Below are 19596 nucleotides of genomic sequence, written 5' to 3' on the forward strand. Positions count from 1 at the left end.
ACATTTTAAAACTAAGTCAATATGTAGCCTTCAAAAAATATTTTGTACAGATTAGTAGTTATTATTTTTATTTGAATTTGACACTACTACTCTAATAACTCTATAAATAGAAGTCTTTGAAGGTTCCAGTCTGAATGTGTAGTTTCTTCATCTGGAGGTTCTTTATTTAAATCAAGGAACTTATAGATCTAGTCTCTGTCCTTATTTCCTATGGACATATTTGTACCTATATATGTAGGTATATATGTATGTGTCTGTGTGCCCATGCTCCTCAGGCAGGCCTTACCAACCTGATAACTAGAGTAAAAATCTATCAATGGCCTGTGTGCTCTTCAACAGAAGATCAGCTTAGTTTAGTTTAGTTCAGAAAAGTTCAGCAAAAGGTTAGTCACCAAATAATGCATCTATAGGCTAGTGCACCCCTTCTGTTAAATTACAGAAAGGTTACAATTAACAGTGGTAGAAGAATTACTCATGTAAATGAAATCAAGCAACTTCTGAAATATTAAAATAAACATTTACTAAATCAAGAATTAAAAAAGGAGAAAAATAGCAACATAAATGTAGAGTTGGAAAGGACCTTAAATCTCACAGAGTCCAACTTCCTCATTTTCTGGATTAGGAAGTAGAGTCTCAAAAAAGCTAAGAAATTTAGTCAACTTTACACTAGTAGAAAGCAACAAAGCCAAAATTCAAATCCAGATCCCTGACTTCTTTTTACTGCACCAAACTGCCTCCAATTTTTTTTTTCAAAACCACCAATTTATAATTTTTGCATTTGAAAAGGCATGTTTGATGCTATCTTACATTTATGAAATTCATTCTTATTTATAAAATTCTTCAATATGGTTTTCAGAGAACCACTCAAAACGTCTGTGATTATTTCCATTCTATAACCAGCAAAAAATTCTATTTTAAATTAGGATTTAACAAAGCAGTACTGTCTGAGTAATAGAGTAGTACAAGTTTTATCTAGATGTTATCTTGTTTCCCTTTCAAATGGTTTCTTAATTATGAAATTTTGAATTTCAAAATTATTTAGGGAAATAAAATATTTTTTAAAACCCTTGCAAATACACCCACACCTAGATATCTTTATCCTTATATATGTCTAGTTATGAAACAAACTACTTATATACTTACTCTCCCAGCTTCATCCAGGGCAAGAATACAAATTTTTTGACCCCCATTTTCTTTCAGATGTTGAGGATCAACCTTGTATTCCATATGTCCCCCAGATACAAGAACCTTTTTTAAGTTGAGTTGCCTATGTGAATAGAAGAGTAACAGATTAGCACTTTCCAGAAAAGTAAATGCTTAATTTTAAAGAATTGCCTAGCATACCAATCAGTAGAAGCAAACTGAATACACAAAACTGTGAAGTTACCAAAACTTGGTTTAGTTACATCTAGCCTCCCCTTTCTAAGTTTGATCCTCTCACTATTATGCTCCCACTTACTTTACTTGGGTCCTTAACAAGTAGACAATGTTTTCCTATTCTCTTTCCCTAATACTCTATCAAAACTAATAAATCCATTCACACTAAGGTAAAGAAAGCCTGATAAAGCTTAAAGTAATAATTTGCCAAAATTCCACAAAAAAAGCCCAATTATTGTAACTATGAAGTACTTGATTTACTAGTATCATTCCATAAGAGGTACTTTTTTTAATACCTAGAACTATCCAGGTACTTTTTATGTTATATGCACTTCTTTATATGGTTATTTTTGAAAACAGCTAATTAAAATAAAACATCTCAACTTAACAACCCAACTATTATCCTTATATACCTATATTTTTCCAGTAACACACTATCTCAGTGACAGGAGCAACTTTGAATTTTTAGGCTTAAAAGAGATAAAATGATCAGTCCAACCATGAAAATAAATGAGCTTTATTTGTTAACTGAAACTTTTACTACATAAGAAGAGAATCTCCTGTATTAAAGATCTAGATACAACCTGTATTTTGGAAGCAAAGAAAAATGAGAATATGCTTTAAAGTAAGTAGTGACCTACTGAGAGTTAAAAGACCAGATTCCTAATTCCAAAATGTCTCCCCATCTGTTAGTGTCTAAAATCCAAAAATTAATGATCCATTCCTTGAAGACATTTATAAAGAGATGCCTATAGAAGGGTAAATATCCTATGAAGGTATTTGACAAAAACTATATAAAGCAAATTATTAAGCACCTCGGAAGAGAAATAGGAAAGTAGCAAAAGAAAAAAATCTTTTACTTCCTTAATAATTTTATTGCCATTTTTGAACATGACAGTAGAAATATGAAAATATATATATTATATAGGCAGCATGTTAGTGGATAAGCTAGCCTCAATCTAGTAACAGCAAGTCAGAGACCTGCCTCCAATATATATTAGATATATGATCATGAAAAAAATTCAACTACCCTACTCATACCTAGGCAACTCACTAAACACTTTTAATACAAAAGATTCACCAATCTTCATTAGGAGGCACTTATACAGATTGCCTTACCACAATGAAATAAAAGGTCCAGACCAACACAAAACCAAAAAACCTACATTAGTCTAGTATATATTTTATACCCATAAACAATTCAGGAAATACAATTAATAAGCTTACATATCTGAGGGCAGAGAAAATGGTATAGCCCCAAGGACACAAAGGATACCACAGGTCTACATTTAAAGATTGAAATGGTAGGCACATGGAGGAAAATGGGAATAATTTGTAATAATTTCTGACACAGGTACTGTAACCTTGCTACCTTTGTCTTATCCATTAGTTCCACTCTTTCTTTGAGGGGAAGAAGAAAGGGTATGAAGGAACATTTAGCACAGATTCTGAGCCTCAGGACATCAAAAGTACTAAGGAATCACGTTCCCAGGAACTCAAAGTTTGGTGGACATGTGGTTGCTGTACATGTGAAATGTTTTCTGGATGTGCTTCATTCTTTGTCATCTTGGGAATTTTAAGGCTGGCACCTAAGGTGAACTTCTTTAAGCTCCTACGGATGCATTCACCACATTAGTCACTGACGTAAGGGATACTGAATCTCAGAAAGCACTAATCAGAAGATGCCTAGTTCCAAAGGGCATTCAAATCTCTCACAGAGGTAGAACTTCAAAGGGTATAGGGAAACCACTCTGAAGGGGCCTCTGGATTCTGGCTGATATTCTTATGGAAAAGAAAATGGAAAGATATTAGCTAGACAACAGTACAGTTTGGTGGATTCTGAACTTTATAACCCAAGGAGTAGTCATTAATGATTTGATATTAACTTGAAAGGTATGCAAAATAGTGCACCAGGACTCCCTTCTTAGTTTGCCCTAAGGCAGTGATGGTGAACCTTTTAAAGACCAAGTGCCCAAACTGTAACCCTCATGCCTCATGTAAGTCCCCTGCCTTACCCCAGAAAGAAGACAAAGGAAGGGCTCCCATTGGGCTGCTGGGCCAATTTTTTATATGTAATTGGAGAAAAAATAAAATATTTTTTAAATGACAGCATGTATATCAAAAATATGCTAATACAGATAGTTAATAAACAAGATAAAAAAGGCAGAATTTAAGAATTTGTTTAATAGGACAGAAACTGGGCCAATTCTAGTAAGATAAAATTCAGCAGGGAGAAATGAAAAGTTTTATTACTGTATTCAAAAACCCCAACTTTATAAAAGAAAAAAAATGTGAAAAAGATATAGGGATTTTAATGAACTACAAGGGTAATATGAGGTAATAATGTGATATGGCATTAGGACACACTAAGAAAGGCATCACTTCCAGGAATAAGGAGGTGATAGTGCTTCTGTACTGCATTGGTCAGATCACATCTGAAGTGTTGTATTCAGTCCTATGCACCATGTTTTGGGAAGGGTGATGGTTTTCAGTTAGAGAAAGTCCAAAGAAGAACAATCAGGATGACAAGGGATCTTAAGCCCATACTATATGAGAATCTGAAAACTGAGTTAAGATGATCAGCACGGAGAAGACTTAAGGAAAACAGGATACTTGCCAAATATTTGAAAGACTTTAACATAGAAGCCAGATGAAGCTTGTTCTGCTTGTCCCCAGAGGGTAAAAATAAGAGCAAAAGGTATAGGGAGACCACTCTGAAGGGGTCTCTCAATCTAACCAGGAAACACATCACTACACAGCACTAATTCCATTTTTATCACAGAATAGGACTTTTTTTGAGGGGTAGAGAACATAGGGGCTCTGTTCCATTGGTTCTTCTCCCTCTACCTTCTATGAAAGACAAACTCCCAGTTTCTGAATCCCTCATCTCTGATTCAGAGTTGAAATCTGCTGAAATAAACATTTTTTCTTACTCATAACTTTGCCAGTACTCTCATCTCTAACTCAGCCACATACCTTTACACTTATATATCCATCCCCCCATACCATTTGATTCTATTGTATCCTCTGAAACTTCCATTTCACTGTTGATAAAACTTCCCTTCATCCTAAATTTCTTCACCTTATACTCTAACATTTTCTTGTTACTATAGTCCAGGAACTATGGGGGTAAAATATGTATCAATCATGTAAGACCATATTATAGAACTAGGAGAGACTTAAGAGGACATCTAGTTCAAACCTCCCATTTTGCAGATAAGGAAACTAAGGCCCAGGGAGACTAAATAATTTGCCCAAGGTCATTTAGCAAGTATCAGATTTACATTTTAAATACAGACTATCTGACTCAAAAATCAGTGAAACTGCTAAACTTAAGTCAACAAACGGTATAACTCTATCATAAAAAATTAAGGATAATATGGAAATGCATAAATAAGAAAACAATGCAGCACTCCAAAAGCTACAGCCAAAATTCAGAATATCAAAGGCAAAGATTATCTCCATTGACAATTTTCACGTTCCTATTTTTTTTAGCCCTTATGTTCTGTCTTAGTAACAATTTCTAAGATAAAAGGACAAGGGCTAGGCAAACAGGGTTAAGTGACTTGCTCAGAGTTACACAGCTAGAAAGTGTCTGAGACCAAATTTGAACCCAAGTCCTCTAAACTTCAGGTCTGGCTTTCTAACACCTTCCTATTCTTAAGAATCCCATTGTTCACATCAAGCCACTAAAAAATGTAAAACACGGTAGCTGGACATCTGACTTATCTTGGGAGAAACAAAACCCAGAAAGATCCATATCCGACATAAAAAAAGAAGAAGCTATGCCTGGAATAGCAAGCTCTAAATATCTAGAAACAAGTTAAGTAGTAAAGGGATTGTATGGGATTAGTAGTGGAGGGAAATGGAATTTGCAAAAAATATAAACCACTTTGAGGAAAAAGTAGACTCAGAGACAAAATAGACTTGAATTTGCTGCTGAAGGAGAAAGGGAATCAGTCAGGGCCCCAAAAGCTTAAATATGCCATTCTGGAAAAGGAGATATTAGCATATCCAAATACTACTTTGAAAGGGGCTAGGTGGAAATGGCAGCAACTGGGTCACATGTCCAAGGCAAGTGCTACCAAAATACACTGTAACTGATAAACTGGGCCTTGAACAAACCACCTAACTATTCTGGGAAGAGTTCCTTATCTTTAAGAAGATGAGATTGAGTTAAAATGATCTCTAATGTTTTTAAATTCTTTGTTCCTATGAGTATCAATATTATTCATAAATGTAAAAGAATTATTCACCATCTACATCCAAAGAGACAAATATCCTTAAAAATAGTTTTCCTTCAAAATCAAATTTTAAAATCCCAATTCCTAAGGCCACAGAGACAAATGAAAAGCCATTCTTTAAACAGGTAAACACATACTTCGAAGCCATTTTCTTGCACTGATAATCTGCAAGTAAATAAATATCTCCTTTCTTTGTAACACACACTGTGGCACCATCACTTGCAGCAACCAAGGACACAGTGACATCTTTATGATGTAGAGCTGAGACTTGCCGGGGAGCTGTTACACATTTTTCTCCATTGGGATCCAACAAATAACCTGTAGAGGATTGAACAAACCAAGTGTGTTACAAAATATTACCTGAAAATATTTTGGAATTACTCAAATTTACATTTCACATATTACTCCTAAAAGTATCTCACCTAGTTGTCCACCATTTAGTCCCATAGTGTAAACAGCTTCCTTAGTCCACAGCACTGTATGGAATCTGCCTGCAGCCACTCCAATGATTATTCTTCCTTTCAGAGTTTTTGCCTGAATCTACACATTAAAAACAAATGATATGTGTGGTGAGTATATACTTCCATTGTTATCCAGCATTTTAGAGTGGATAAAATGTGTTCATGTGGAGTTCTATGGCTGATTTGTTTAAAAATTAATTAACCAATATGTAAAAAGAAAAAAAAGTCTCTCAAAATTTGATTCCCTTTCATTAGTATTTGTCTGATTTTGTCATCTGCTAATCAGTCTCCTAAGCTTTTATTTTATTCAACATATTTATAAAAGTTTACCACCATATGAACTAAGATGTAATAAAATGTTATTAATAAAATTAATTTAAAAAATAATAAAATTTATACAGTATCTATAAAATGGCCAACTCATCTGTGTCCTGAGTTTCCTTAGGTAATAGAGGCTATTCAAAAGCAGCAAAACACTAAATGCCTAACAGAATACTAAGCTATAATTTACTCTTCTATTTATTACCACTAATAATGCTGACATTTATCTAGCACTTGAAATTTTAAAAAATGTTATATGTAGCACCAACCTTAAAATCTAACTCAGGAAAAGACTAGTATACAAATTTCATATGTGAAATGTATTATTATTTGCAAAATTCTGCAATATTTGTTTATATGTGTAATTGATAAACTGATTAGCAATACTGAAAAGAAAAAAAAGTTTGAAAACCAAGGATAATTTTACCTGTCTTGGTACATTGCTCCTAGCAGGTGGAGGACTAATACCCAGTTGATGAAAAGTATTTAGACCAAAAGTATAAACAGCTCCTTCTTCAGTTAAAACAATAGTATGATCCTTAGCAGCTGCCACTTGGGAGCAGTTATGACCAATTAGTCCTTCTACCAGCCTAGGGACCTAAAATGCAAAATATTATTAAATTTATTATCATGCACTTATCTCAGTATAAAAATGAAATAATTCTAGGTGCTATAGTTCAAAATAAAATCCACAACTGGTCATGTCTACACAAAGCAAATACTATATTTTTTCAAAGAAAGTATCAGCTTATAAAAGAATGGCTACTTGTTTATTTAGAACAAAATTATATAAGCTACTTAAACAATTCGACCAATGTTTACTAAGCACTTAGTATGTGCCCAATATTATCTCTACTGGTTATTTTGCTAACAAAGGGAGCTCTCTAGTCAGTGTTCATTCGTACGTGAAAACGACAGTGCATTACTATTTATAAATTACCTTTTCAAGCAGTCACCAGTTGGAACTAAAAAAAAAAATAATGACATGCCTATTGACCCTGGACTAATATTTCCATGAAAACCCTGACCCAAGAAGATATAAAAAGAAACACCATAAACTCTTGAAAGACTATGGACAATTTATTTTTATGTTACCTTTCCTCTCCCTTTACATCTTGTAATAAATGGCAAATATCCCAAAGGTAAGATTTGGTCCAAATAACTCTTAGGGAAGCAGAATTTTACTTTAAGAAATAAAAATTAAATTTTATGCAATCCCACTGCCTTAGCTCCATTGGCCATGAAATTAGGCAGCAAAAAGAATAAAATTTGAGGTTTTATAAGGTAATGGTGGCCTAAATTCTTAAATGACAACCCTTTGGAAAAAAATTTAATACTGTAAAATAAAACCTTATTTAACTGAAATATTTAAGGGATAAGGGGCTCTGGTTAATTTTGGATTAAACAAAAACTTATTTTTGTTTCAAAGTTGTATACCATTTTGTCTGCTGGATAATAAGTACATAAATCATAAAAAAACAAATCTTGAATAAGGATTTTGTAATGTCATTTTTGGGTTGTAATTTTTAATATAGTATGCTCCAAAAGACTGTAATTTAGTATGTTCCTGATGTTATTTCCATGTTTTTATGTAACTTTCCTAATCATGAAGACCCAAGTGAAAATATCTTCAAAATTAAAATTTCAGTTAATAAAGGCCTTATAACACTAAACAAATTATTCATTAAAACTGATTTTCAAAATACCAGGCATGTTTGCTCATCTCCATGGCCTAAGCGTCCTCCTTGACCATGACCACAGGTATAAACTTGCCCTTTCTGTGACAGAAAAACTGAATGAAATGTACAAAGTACCACCTACAGGAAGGAAAAAAGAATTTTATTAAGGATCCTCCAAATATCATGTACTTCTTAGATACAATTATATTTAAATTTTAAAATATTAAAGAAAAGATAAAGAACAAGGCACTAGCTTAAAAAAGAGCCTGAATGAAGAGAACTTAAAATTCTTAATCAAAAAACATCTAATAACCACCTATTATTTGTCAGGGACTGGACATACAAAGAAAAAAGTAAAAAAGTACCTGCCTCCAAGGATATTACATTACAAGATAAATTTTAAATGGGTAAATGACTTAAATATAAAGAGTGAAATCATAAATAAATTAGGTGAACATAGAATAGTCTACCTGTCAGATCTATGGAGAAGGGAAGAATTTAAAACCAAAAAAGAGACAGAGGACATTACAAGACATAAAATGAATAATTTCAATTATATTAAGTTAAAAAAGGTTTTGTACAAACACAACCAATTAAACTAAAAATTAGAAGAGAAGCAACACTGGGAAAAAAATTTTCATTAACAAATTTCTCTGATAAAGGTTTCATTTCTCAAATATATAAAGAACTAAGTCAAATTTATAAGAAACCAAGCTATTCCCCAATTGGCAAATGGTCAAGGAATATGAATAGGCAATTCTCAGAGGAAGAAATCAAAGCTATCAATAATTATATGAAAAAATGTTCTAAATCCCTCCTGATTGGAGAAATACAAATCAAAACAACTCTGAGATAGTACCTTACACCTAGCAGCTTGGCCAATATAACAGTAAAAGAAAATAATAAATGTTGGAGGGGATGTGGCAAAATTGGGACAATAATGTATTGGTGGAATTGTGAATTGATCCAACCATTCTGGAAGGCAATTTGGAATTATGCCCAAAGGATTTAAAAGAATGCATGTCTTGTGATCCAGAAATACCACTACCAGGGTCTGAATCCCAAAGAGATTAAAAAAAAAATGGGGATGACCTGTTTGTACAAAAAGATTTATAGCTGCACTTTTCGTGGTAGCAAAAAATTGGAAAGTGAGGGGATGTCCTTCAATGGGGAAATGGCTGAACAAATTGTAGTATACATGATGGTGACAGAATACTATAAGAAATGATGAAATGGTTGATTTCTATAAGAACTGGAATGATCCACATGAAATGATGCAGAGTGAAATAAGTAGAACCAGGAGAACATTATACACAGGAACTGAAAATTGTGGGGCGATCAAATGTAACAGACTTTGCTACTAACAACAATAAAATGATCCAGGACAATTCTAAGGGACTTAAAAAAGAATGTTCTCCACATCTAAAGAACTGTTGGAGTAGAAATGCAGAAGAAAACATGATTTATCATTTGTTTATTTGGGTATATGTTTTGGAGTTTAGGGTTTTAAAAGGTTACTCTATTACAAAAATGAACAATATGGAAATGGGTTTTGAGTGATAATACATGTAAAACCCAGTGGAATTGCTTATCAACTATGGGAGAGGGAAGGGAAAAGGGGAGAGAGACAACATGAATTAGGTAACCTTGGAAAACATGTATAGATTTGTTACTGGAATAAAGAAAATTCATAAAAAAAAAAAAAGAATTTTAAGTTCCTTCTGAAGAAAATTGTCCATGAATGTCTCTACTTTCTTCTCACTCTCTTCTTATAAGTCTGGCTTTTTGACCTCATTATTCCACCAAAACTCTTAATTACTAAATCTGACAGCCTTTTCTTAATCATCACCCTCCTCAACCACCCTGTGACCTCTGATATCGTCAATCAACCTTTCTCCTTGATACTTTTTTCTCTATGTTTTCATGACACTACTCTAATTGGGTTCTCTTCCTACCTATCTGACCATTTCTTCTCAAGCTTCTTTGCTAAATGGGCAGTCCGGTGACACCTGCTCAGTGATATCCCCTAGGCTTCTCCCTTAATTCCTTTTCTCCTTCTATGCAATTTCACTTGGTGATTTCATAAACTGATAAAATACAGATTCAATTATTATCTCTATGCTGATGATTTCCCTAATCTCCTTCTTGACCTCCAGTATCCCATCTCCAATCACCTATTAAACATTTCAAACTGTATGTTCTACATACAATTTGAATTCAACCTGTTAAAAATAAATTCTTCATCTTTCCCCTGAAACTTCCCTCTGCCAGAATATCCTTTTTACTGTTGAGGGTATCAACCCTAATCCTGTCACCCAAGCCCAGAACTAAGTGTTATTTAAGACTCCATTCTCTCTCACAGGGATGCTATTCCCCTAACCCCCAAGATGTGGAAGGGACAACTGTATTATGAATAAAGGACTGATTTCTTCCTGTAAAACACATTATTCAGATGTTCAACATTAATCTAAATAAAAATCTAAATTACTAAACAGATCAAGCTATTATTTTTTAGGACTCCACAAGTACTAAATGTAATATTGCAAAATACCTGCTTGATATAAATCCCAGCTCTGGAGAACAGATCCACCAGCTCAGGATGATGCTTACTATTTTGGCTTCCATGACCCAGTGTAAAATTTACATTATTTCCCCAAGTGTAGACATCTGTAGGATCTAAGATGAAAATGAATATTTATTTTATATTTCCATTTTCAAACAATAAAAACTTATTTTTATTAATATTGGTAATCACAGGCATAGTTAACTTTACCAATTTAAACATGTAAAACAAAGCTAAAAACAGAAAATACTACTATATCTATGATAATGCTCTCAACTTATTTGAATTATGAAACCATTAAGATCATCTGTGATATATTTTTCTAAATAGAGAAGGACTTTAGACGATGTGACATTATAGGAAATCTTCACTTTCAAAAGACTAGTTGAGTTAGGGTTTTTTTTTTTGTTTTTGTGTTTTGGTTTTTTTTAATGTGAATCTATACCAGGATTAATATTAGGGCCTTACAGTCTGTATTTTTTATATAAATCTTTAGTTACAATTTATGGGGATAACCAGACTTCATAATAGAATTATGTCTGGTTTCTTATCCATGTTTCATTTGTAGGGATTAAAATTTGCATCATAGATGGTGGTAGTACCCACAATAATGAAAATAGCTCAGCTATTAAAGCATGTAGCTCAGTGCTAGTGTCAGTGGATAAAATGAAAGAAATAGTATCCTTATTTTCACTCTTTTTGCACAGCTTTTATTCAATCTCTTCCCTGTTTATCAGGAAAAAGCATATGGCCTCTCCTTTCCCTTCAATCACTTCCAAAGCAAGAAGAAAACAATTAAGACTAGCATTTTGGACCACATTGTTAGGTGGAGAACCATGTTCTTTCTCTCTCTCTCCTCTACCCTTTATTCTAAACTATATGTTAAATTGTTATTTTTCTCCAAAGCCAGATCTCACTCTGTGACCCCAGTATCTCTAAATGTAGGACTTGGTAACAAAGGCAGAATGGAACAATGTATCATAAAATTCACCACTAAGGAGTAATTCTTCAAGATGCTCACAGCAAAACCAATGTATTAGAACAAATACACATTTTCATAAGCATTCTGCTAGGAATAAAAGTCATAAACAGGTCCCCAATAATATATCTATCCGAATCTTAACTGATCATCTGAAAAATGTCAACTAGATGATCTTACAGATCTCTTCCAGTTCTAAATCTATGAAACTATGAAGAACATGTGTGGAGAAGAATATATCTTACCAGTATTTTTGAATACTACATGGGCTGGTCTGTCCTTCATTACAAGGTCCAAAGCTGATAAACCTTCTTTATCCTGGATATACAAACTAACACCATGCTACAGGGGGGGGAAAAATCTTATATCAGAGGGTTACACATAATCAATTGTTAATTCCTTACATAGCAAAGAAAGCAGGAAAAGCAATCTTGTCCATAAAATACATAAAATAGAGCATGATTGTCTACTTGACACATTTAAAATAAGTAACATTTATAAGACCTAACAAAAACTAAAGTAATTAAAGTCAATTGTTTAAATCAATACAAATTTATTAAGTGCCTACCTTGTGTACGGGATTGGCTCATACAACAAAAATACAATAGCCCATGCTTTCAAAGATTAAGAATGAGTTAGTTATCCCAAAATTTAATACATTATTGATAAGCAAAAAAAAATCAAATTCAATATTGTTTCTATAAGACATAACAATTCAAAATACATTTATAAAACTAGGCATAACGTAAAATAATCTACCTGGCCTATAGTAAAAAAAAACAACAAAAAAAAACAGAAAGTATAAAGACTCTTGACTAGTCAAAATAGATTTCATAAAATCCATGCTCTAAAATATATGCACTTTACCCAAGGAAAAGCCCATCATCACTTAAGAGACTTCATCAAGCTTCAGAAATTTCAATATGCTAATACACCATGGAGTTCTGCACCACAGATGCAGAGTGCAATCTTTTAAAAACCAGAAGAGTCTTTAAGAGTTGCTGGGGTGGAACATCAACAATCGACCTGGTGAAGAGCATCTCATGACTTAGCTTAAGCTGCTCCTCTCTACAGTAGTCATATGTTCTATCACTGGAACTGGCCTTTTCAGTATGTTAGAAGCTGCCAGAACTTTGGTTCAAACAGTATAATCTTCAAGAAACCTGGATTATTGATGATAACTTGCAGCTACTCATTCTTAAGATGCACATAAGATAACAAAGATCAAAAGTTGTCTAATTCTCAGCCACCAAAAATAGTTAGCAGCAAATCAGCTAATCTGAGAGAAAGATTGCCCCACTAAGGCAAGCAGAAAGAAAAGAAGCTACAGAAGACATTAAGGGAAGATATTGAAAAAAATTCTAAAAATAAAAAAACACAAGAATTCAGAAAGCACAGTAATATAAATCACTTAGTTTAAGTACCAATAGTTCTTCATATACTAATAAGATCCAAGAGTATAAGTGAAATACAACACAGTAAAATAACTGCAGTTCATAATGATAACCCTTGGTCTTTAATGTGAAGAGCGGGCAATACACAACATCTTCACTACAGAAAAGACAAGAAAGAATATGGGCACATTCTTACTTATTTTATGTTCTTGTAGATAGACTTAAGAATTATACTAATGTACTGATTTTTTTAAAAAGTCCAATTTTCACAAAAACCACTTTTTAAAACTTCAACATGCAGTATCAGTGATGTGGACATGAATGAAAATATATTTTTTATTTTACTATTTAAATGTTCCAAGTCTAGTTGTAAATTAAGTTTGCTAGTTGATCTCAATCAACTAACTTAAGTATAAGTAGCTATTCCTGAATAGTTAGCATAAAAGCATAACTGAATGGAATACTATACAAAACAACTTACAATGCTAACTAGTCTTAATTTAAGTCTAACCAGTAAACAAAAATTCATACATTTCATTTAATATCCACTGTTAATGCTTTTAAAAAAAAGATTTCTCTTATGAGTTTTTTTTAAATTTCCATTTATTCAATTCACTCAAAGTTTGGTCTAATAAAAGTATTATAAGAAAAAAACTATAACTACAACGGAAACATAAAAAAGTAAAAGGTTGGAAACCGAAAATAAAATTCAACAAGTACTTGTTAAGCTAATATATATAGGTGGCTCTGGAAATAAAAAGCTGAAAAACGAAACAGTTTCTTCAAGGAGCTTAGGTAGAGTCAGAGTAGAGAGAAAGGGGGCACAACAGAAACAAAAAATAAGTAGGAAATAAATTAGATAAGAGAAAGGGAGAAATATACAGGATAAAGACAGTGGTACCAAACTCAATATAAATGAATACTTAAAGGCCATATATTAACTTGGAAAACCACAAATTATCATTACCTATACTGCACTGCAGTTTTATTTATTTGATTATACAGTTTCCAAATACATTTTAATCTGGAAAAAGCCTCACTGGAGTTTTATGGGTCCAAGACAAGATAAAATCACTACTTTAAGACAACCTGAAGAAAAGAACAATTTCAGCCAAAGGAACAGCGATAGAAAAAGAGATCAGGAAGAACTTCATTGATTTAATCATACTACTTCCTCGAGGAAAGAGAAAAATTTCTACAAGTATAAGTGAACAAACATTCCAGGTATAGGGAAGGGATAATCTATACATATTAAGAGCAAAGTTTGTAAAATAGCTGGTGTACACTTAATAATTGTCTACTTTGGTTGGATCAAAAAGACTTCATTAGGGAAGTGGTATGAAATAAAATTAAAAAAGAGAAGGACCTCAAATGCTACACTAAAGAGTCTACTTTTTAACAGAAACAACAGGGAGCCAGTTAAAGTTTTTGACATGGGTCTGAGAAAAGAACACAGGCCCAGGAAAACTATGTATGTTGTGATAGACCAGATAATAAGTAATAAAGGCATAAAACAGAATGGTAGCAATTTAAGGTGAAGGATGATGATGATCTGGAAAGATTTTATGGAGGCAAAATTGACAGAAACTGGCAAAATTCTGAAAAGCAAGAGAAAATTTTATTTGGAGGAATTGAAGACCTAAAAAAGGTCATCTGAACTATTATGGTAGAAATTACAGAAATATAAATAAATTAAAGTATAGGTAAAAGTTGGTTTAAAGAGGCTAGCATTACTGCATATTGAGAACTCTAAGTCAGGAGATTCTGGAATGTGGGAGGAGAGATTTTGAAGGTTCAACTATCAAAAGTATTCTTCCTGTTTTGCAGGTGAAAAAGGAAGGAGTTCATCTCTGCTGATCCTGTTTCTACCAGCCTGTGAGTGAGAGAAGGGAAACTTTTTGTTTTCTCTGAGTGTACTTTTCCTCACCAGAAGAAACCATCCTGAAGAAGATGCTACAGACTCTCAACCCTGACAAAGAACATCATCATGGTCCAGAGGCAGTTGTTGGTGTGAGGGCTGAGGGTCAAACCTCAGACCCAGTCCAGCTGGGTTTAACTCCAACATCCAGAGTTCATCCTTTTCATCCTGAAACCTGTCACTTTCTGATAAAGCAACCCAGGAGAATTTTTAGTGTCAGGAAGAATAGAGAGGGTTTTTTGGGTTATTAGCCAGAAGCAAGAAGGATTTGTAGGGAGCCTCAAGCAACAGAAGTGTCCCCCTCATGGATTTAGAGGGAAGTGGGAAGTGAGAGAATTAGTGATTAGGGCATCCTTAATCCTAAATCCTCCCTCCCTACCTCTTATTTATCAATAAACCTGTTAGTTTTTACAATTGCTTGGAAGACTTAGTTGTAGCTGGCCCAGTGTGGTAAGACACAGACTGCTTTACTGCACTAAAAGAGGACTGAGGTATCATCCACACACCTCAGTGTACCCATTATTTCAATCCACTACTTCAGAACTGAGCCTCGAAGGAAAAGGATTAAAATACTCAGGATTGGAAGGAAGGTTGAAAGAGTTAAATATGATTTTTAGGTCTAATCTAAGTATGTCGAAAAGATTTTGGAAAGTAAGATATAAGAGATAAAGGAAGATCATGGAAAAGTAAAAAATGACTCAAGATGTTTGAGCCTGGGTGACAGGTAATGTCACAAATCAAATTAGGAAACTGGGAAGACGGGCATTTTTAGGTGGCAATGGTGCAGTGGGATTGATAAAAATGAGTTCTCTTTTTGATGTTTTAAGTAATGATTAGACACTCAGGTGGAGATAACCTGTAGTCTATCTAGAATTCAGAGGCATCCTTTTCTAGACCATTGCTACAAATAAAAATATAAAATTATTTCAAAGTTAAAAAGAACTTAGGTAAGTACAGAAACACATTAATTGCCTTAATCTTTTTTAGCTTTAAGTAACTTTATTGCTATATAAATGTGACTCATTCAAGAACTATAAACTGTGACTACCAACTTTAGTTGTGTTTACTGCTAAATGATGGAGCCTTACTCCTAAACAGTTGTTTTTATTGCTTTATCTCAAGTACAATGGAAAAACAGTCGTTTGGAAATTTAAGAGCTATTCTGGTTTCAGTTATCTTTCTAGCATATAATCATAAATAATTTGTTCTGATGCAAAAATGTCCAAGTCAAAAATAATATGCATTCTATATTTTATAATTATTCTTTTTACTTAACCAATGACCTATAAATAAAAAGCTATTTAAAATATTAGAACTATAATTAATAAAAATATAAATTAATCAAAGATACATAAACTCACAAGCAATTTAAAAAACAATTCTAGTACAAATTAAGGCACTAACCTTCAAGAGTGACCAAACACAATCAATATGTCCATAAAAAATGCTTCTATGCAAAGCTGTCCATCCCGATTCCTTGTCTCTCACCAATAGATCCACTCCTTTTGTCTCTGCAAGCCAATCCAATACTCCTTTCTTGCCACATGATGAAACAAGGTGAAGAACATTCCTTCCAAAGGCATCCTTGATAGTTGCAGCATTGTAACAATAAGTAGAAAGAAAGGCCTTAATCTGGCCTTCGTTCCCCCTTGTTACTACAGAAAGGATATCCAAAGCATGCTTCAGAGATCGACATTTTAAAGTACAGTCTGGCATGGAAGAATTCATCCTACTCTTTTTCACACTGTTTATTCTTTCTTCAGAAGATCAATTTGTTAAAACTAATTTTATTTATTTTTATTTAAATTAAAAAGAAAGAGCCAAAGCACCAATATGCTATTTAGGCTGAACTACGCTGGGGATAGATGGTATTCCCAGAATTCAAATTCATTTCCCCAGGACAATAATACAAAACTATGAATCTTTGTGCACTTTATTTTGGCACTTAAAAAATTGTAAGTATAAATATCTATACAGTTTATATCAAATGCATATTATTAAAATAAAAAAGAAGCTCTCCACTGTTCATAAATTATTCTAGGAGTCAAGCACCAAGGGGGAGTGGGGAGGGGAAATCCCCCTCCACACTTTCTGAAATCCTTTAAATATCCATAATTGCAAGGGAGACCTGTAAGAGAAAAAAAATGAAAATAAAATATAAAAATATCAAATGGTATTAAATTTAAGTTACCAATAAAAGAAGCATTGTTAAAAATTTAATTACACACACACACACAAACACACACACACGCCTGTGTATATATATGTGCTTGCTATTTCCTCATTAGAATATAAATTCATTTTAAGTAAACATCGTTTCAATCATTGTACTGATCTAACCAAATGACTCTCCTACTCAAATCAACTCAAGTGATACCCTATTGCCTCTAGGATCAAACATAAACTCCTCTGTTTAGTTTTTAAAGCCTTATACAACTTAGCTCCAACTTAATGTTTCCTAACTCCATGGACATTGCTTGCACTCCAGAACTCAGCAATCCATCCAAGACTTGAATTTAAATCTAGCCTCAGATACTTACTATATGTGTGACCCTGATCAAGTCACTTAAATTTTGTCTCAGTTGCCTCAACTATAAAATGGAGATAATAGCACCTATCTCCCAGGGATTGTTTTGGGAATCAAGCAAGATAATACAATCTTTACTGACTTTATTCTGATCTCCTCTTTGTTCTTCACACATGATCCTCTGGCTGTCCCACAAGCTTGGAAAGTACTCTCTTAACCTGTAAACCTCAAAATTTCTTAGACTTATAAATGTTGGAAATTTCACCATTGGGAAATTTCATACTTGAAAAATTTCCTATTGATAGTGGGTCTTGACTATTGGAATGTGAATCCCATTGGCATGGGAGGTTCCTTCTCCTTCCCTTCTTAAGATTACTTTAGGACAGAAACCCTTTGCTGAACAATGGAAAGGACTTTGACCTATGCTTAAGCACAGAACAGGAATTTCTTTGGGTCATGATTGATTTTAGAATTGATACAATGGAGATACTTGGAATCAATCTCCACCCTATTCAGTCCTAACAGGATTGAGTAAGGGCTGCAGCCTAGATCAAAATTTAATTATTCCAATCCCTACCCTACTCAGGTTAACAGGATTTAGAAAGGGCTGTAGCAAAGGAGCAAAGATTTAATTATTTGAAAATATGACCTTCAACAGACATGTGCAAAGCCTCTGGGCGGTCCTGGGTTAAGCTAGAGCCTCCATTGGCACAGGGAAATTTATGGACAGTGATTGGTAGATGTGAGAACTGAGGGGAGGCAACTTGGATGGTTTCCTTAAAGATCAGGGGGGTCTGAAGACTCGGTGTGGTTGAGGAGTTGGCCGGAGTGGTTGCGGTGTTCTCTGAGAAGCTTGCTCTGAAGGAAGCTGAAGGTGGGGGCCTCTGAGACTGTTTCTCCATTTTGGTCACGTGAGTAATAGGGACTGATCTCTTTTTCTTTGCCCCAGCTATCTAAGGGCTTGGGCCTTTTGGCCCAGCCTAAACAGAAGGGGTATTTAAGCCCTATTCCCTTCTCTCCCTTTTTCTCTCTCTCTATCTCTAATTCCTTTCTTCCTCCTATTGTAATTAAATTCCATAAAAGATTAACTGCTGACTTGAGTTTTCATTTAGGAATTACATAGCTGAATTCCTTGGCGACCTTAAATTAATATATATCAGTCTTTTAAAGTGATTCCCTTGTAACAAACCTTCTCTTCAGTGTCCCTTTTTTTTAAGATGCAACTCAATCACCATCTTTTATAGGAACTCTTTCCTGATTCCTCTTTAACCACTATTGCCTTCACTCCCAACAAACTTGCATATACAGCATTTTGAATTTATTTACTTCATATTTTTATATATACTTGTCTCACTCGTTCAAGAGTTCCAATCTCAGAGGAAGTTAGGTGGCTCAGTGGATTGAGAGCCAAGCCCAAAGATGGAAGGTCCTGAGTTCAAATCTGACCTCAGACATGTCCCAGCTATGTGAACCTAGGCAAGTCACTTAACCCCCATTTCCCAGTCCTTACCATTCTCTTCTACCTTAGAACCAGTACACAGTATTGATTCAAAAACAGAAGGTAAGGGTTTTAAAAAATTAAAAAAAAATTTTAATTTCTAAAATTACAAAGAGTGCCAATCTCTCTGCTTCCCAGCAGAAGTAGTTCATTCTTTAAACTTACATCCAAAGTACCCCACATAGTGCCTGCCACATAAAATGCTCTTATTACTTGCCTAGTGACTGAAAATTCATATTGGTCTATTTATAACTTCATGTAAAAGCTAATTTAAAAAAATTAAATTCCAAGTGTGGCTTTGTCTATTTTAAGAATAAAACTATACAATTAAAGCCAGAGTTAAAGCTCTCTACTACTTGCTACTTCTGTTATCATGGGAAAAATTACTTAATCTCTCTAGACCGCAACTGGATTATTTCTAAATTCTATTATCCTATTATCCTTTTTTTACATAAACTTAGTAGCCCTTCATTCTCTGCACATATCCAAACTATCAACTTTAGAGCCAGAATAAACCAGTTTCTTTTTTTATTTTTAAACCTTTACCTTCTGTCTTGGAACCAAGGCAGAAGAGTGGTAAGAGCTAGGCAATGGGGGTCAAGTGATTTGCCCAGGGTCACACAGCTAGGAAATGT

The 19596-nt window shown here is 33.8% G+C and overlaps 1 protein-coding gene across 2 annotated transcripts in view; it reads right to left on the reverse strand.

The window, feature by feature from the left end:
• IBTK (inhibitor of Bruton tyrosine kinase) overlaps positions 1-19596 on the reverse strand; it is a 107414-nt gene that overhangs the window by 73277 nt on the left and 14541 nt on the right. For both annotated transcript variants that reach the window (XM_007484255.3, XM_001375435.5), the window contains exons 3-10: positions 16341-17064; positions 11870-11966; positions 10634-10758; positions 8110-8220; positions 6831-7001; positions 6044-6161; positions 5759-5939; positions 1144-1267 (exon numbers count right to left, since the gene is read on the reverse strand). In XM_007484255.3, the coding sequence (XP_007484317.2) occupies positions 1144-1267; positions 5759-5939; positions 6044-6161; positions 6831-7001; positions 8110-8220; positions 10634-10758; positions 11870-11966; positions 16341-16664 (1251 nt within the window). In that variant the 5' untranslated portion in view covers positions 16665-17064. The remainder of the gene's footprint in view (positions 1-1143; positions 1268-5758; positions 5940-6043; positions 6162-6830; positions 7002-8109; positions 8221-10633; positions 10759-11869; positions 11967-16340; positions 17065-19596) is intronic.

Source organism: Monodelphis domestica, chromosome 2 (genome assembly GCF_027887165.1).
Source record: "Monodelphis domestica isolate mMonDom1 chromosome 2, mMonDom1.pri, whole genome shotgun sequence".
In the NCBI taxonomy this organism is placed as follows: domain Eukaryota; kingdom Metazoa; phylum Chordata; class Mammalia; order Didelphimorphia; family Didelphidae; genus Monodelphis; species Monodelphis domestica.